The following is a 3,141-nucleotide window of genomic DNA, read 5'->3' as shown; positions in this document are numbered from 1 at the left end:
AGGTCTTAATCAAATCGATTAAGACAATGGTGTTTTGGTTTCTTTTTATTTATATTGGACTGATGGTGCAGAATAACTTGCTTACACAACAAAACTTACTACAGCCCATAATCACTATTGCTGAAATTTTGTGTGTAATAATGTCTTGTTTGATCATGCTTGTGCTGCTGCTTTTCCTTCTGAACCTTGCATCTTCAGATATCAACCAGGGTCAGTTTAGTTTCAATGGTTACTTGGATGTAGAAGGAGGAGCAGGGGTAGATTCTAATGGGCTGTTTAAACTGACTAACTCTACACGCCTAATAGCAGGTCACATATTCTACGAGAATCCAATCCATTTCAAGAACTCCAAAAATGGTAGTGTTTTCTCCTTTTCTACCACATTCATTTTTGCAATTATACCGGGATACGGCCATGGAATGGCCTTTGTAATCTCGCCAAACAAAGAAATTCCCGGAGCTTCTGCCGTCCAGTATCTTGGTCTTTTCAATGAAACAAATAACGGTGACAGCTCAAATCATATTGTTGCGGTTGAGCTGGATACAGTTTTGAGCCTTGACGTCAATGACATTGATGACAACCATGTTGGCATCGATATCAATAGCGTAAACTCGGTGAAATCTGCTTCTGCGGGGTATTACACTGATGAAGGTAAGTTCATCAAAGTCAGCCTTGTAAGCGGAGACCCAATGCAAATATGGATAGAATACAACGGGGTTGAGAAGCGACTCAATGTTACGTTGTATCCCATCAATCTACCAAGGCCAAAAACCCCACTTATATCCTACAAAAAGGATCTGTCTCCTTATATGCATGACTTTATGTATGTCGGCTTCTCGTCGTCCACCGGTTCTATTTCAGCTACTTCATCCTCGCACTACATATTGGCTTGGAGTTTCAAGATGAATGGCTCAGCTGATGAGCTAGACTTGTCTCGCCTTCCAAAGATTCCACGACATGATAACGGAGGAATCAAGCAATTGAAGAAGATTTTGGCTATCACCCTTTCTTTCACAGGTCTCACTTTAGTCCTCGTATTGGTTTTCGGGTTTGTGTTGATCTCAAGGAAGAAGAGATTCATGGAGATTCTCGAGGATTGGGAGGTTCAGTTCGGGCCTCATAGATTCTCTTATAAAGATCTATTCAAAGCAACAAAGGGGTTTAAAAAAAAGGAAGTTCTAGGGAGTGGTGGATTTGGTAGGGTGTATAAGGGTGTTTTACCCTCTTCCAACATACAAATTGCCGTCAAAAGGATCTCTCATGATTCAAGGCAAGGTATGAGGGAATTCGTGGCTGAGATTGCAACCATCGGTCGCCTCAGGCATCCGAATTTGGTTCGACTTCTCGGTTATTGCAGGCGCAAGCAGGAGTTGCTTTTGGTTTATGACTACATGCCTAATGGAAGCCTTGACAAGTTTCTTTACCACCAACCTAATAGCAGCCTTAATTGGACACAAAGGTTTAAGATCATCAAGGACGTAGCTTCAGCGTTGTTCTATCTACACCAGCAATGGGTTCAGGTCATCATTCACAGAGATATCAAGCCTGCCAATGTGCTGATAGACAGTGACATGAACGCTCAACTAGGAGATTTCGGGTTGGCAAAGCTATGCGACCTTGGAAATGATCCTCAAACCTCTCATGTAGCAGGCACGCTCGGTTACATGGCTCCTGAGCTCGCAAGAACCGGGAAAGCCAACACAAGCACTGATATATATGCATTTGGAATATTCATGCTTGAAGTTGCATGTGGTAGAAAGCCGATCGAACCACAAACGGCACCAGAGGAAGCATTTCTTGCTGACTGGATAACGGATTGCTGGGATAAAGGAGACATTTTGGCGACTATTGATAAGAGGTTGGGGAAGAGATTTGTGGGACAACAAGCGGAGTTGGTGTTGAAGCTTGGGTTGCTTTGCTCACACCCGGTGACAGCGGCTAGGCCTAGCATGTCCAGCGTTATATCGTATTTGGATGGTGTTGCTTCATTGCCCGATGACTTCAGCTCTGTTATCAAAGTTCGAGAATTCCCAGCAGTATCAAATGAAGTGGGGGCTCCTAATGAGTTGACAGCCGAGAGAAACACCGTTCCTTCATTAACAATTACAGAAGCATTTGTTTCTCACGGTAGGTGAAGTGGAAAAATATCGGGTTTTTCTTTAAAAATTATGATTGTAAAATTAAATAAAAATTTAAAGCCTTCCGAATCGAGTAATAGGGTTTTGTATATATATTTAAGCATCATAAGTAGCATACTGTGGCTGTTCATGCCAATGTCATTTAGGAATATATTTTAAAGCCTTCCGAATCGAGTAACAGGGTTTTGTATAATAGGGTTTTTTCTTTTTATTTTAAGATTTTTATAATGTTTTATATTGTAATAAAATAGAAAGGTGGTCACATGCATAACAAATTAAAAAGCTTAATCGAATAAAAAAGTAGTTGATGTATGTTTTATATTGTAAATAATCTTTAGATAAATATTTAAATTGGAGCGAAATTTTTGATGAATTGTTTACATCAGAATTAAATATGTAAAAATAATCAAATAATGTTAAATAAAAATTAAATCTTTTTGAATATCGTATATAAAATTATGTTTTTATCAATTAAATTTTAATTTTTAAATAAAATCTTTAAATATTATAATGCCGCGTATTCAAATATAATAAAAATTTGAATATAATTGTTTGCATTAGGAGAATAGTAGCTAAAGGAATCTAATGTTCAATAGGCAATAGGGACATGCATGTAAGTCACCAATGCCACGCCAATCTCCTTATCTCTTCATGAATCAATCTCCTTATCGCTCCAATTTAAATAGAAAGGTGGGTCACGTGCATAACCTTTCTATTTTTATTACAATATAAAGCATCGTTGTCCGAAGTCCTTCATAGGTTAATTTCTTAATTACATGTACTATTGGTGTTTAACGTGAACAATGACGAATATTGTATATTAATCATTATTTAAATATCAATTATTGATATTTAAATATAGTGTTATTTACATAATAATAACTGATAGGTATATTTGAATTCTATCTAATCTCATTTATATTTCGGAAAGGAAGCTCACTTTAAAAAATTATTTTATGCATATTTTTATTATTTTTTAAATAAAAAAATTAAAATATTCTCG

The 3,141-nt window shown here is 37.1% G+C and overlaps 1 protein-coding gene across 1 annotated transcript; it reads left to right on the top strand.

Annotated features, from left to right (window-relative positions):
* Positions 1-2,386, top strand: LOC121223495 (L-type lectin-domain containing receptor kinase V.9). The gene has a single exon (XM_041105038.1). It carries the CDS (start codon positions 27-29, stop codon positions 2,133-2,135), a length of 2,109 nt encoding a protein of 702 aa, XP_040960972.1. The 5' UTR covers positions 1-26; the 3' UTR covers positions 2,136-2,386.
* Positions 2,387-3,141: the final 755 nt, after the last annotated feature.

Source organism: Gossypium hirsutum, chromosome D11 (genome assembly GCF_007990345.1).
Source record: "Gossypium hirsutum isolate 1008001.06 chromosome D11, Gossypium_hirsutum_v2.1, whole genome shotgun sequence".
NCBI lineage: Eukaryota > Viridiplantae > Streptophyta > Magnoliopsida > Malvales > Malvaceae > Gossypium > Gossypium hirsutum.
The sequence above is the reverse complement of the archived record's forward strand: the minus strand, read 5'-3'. Positions and strand labels throughout refer to the sequence as shown.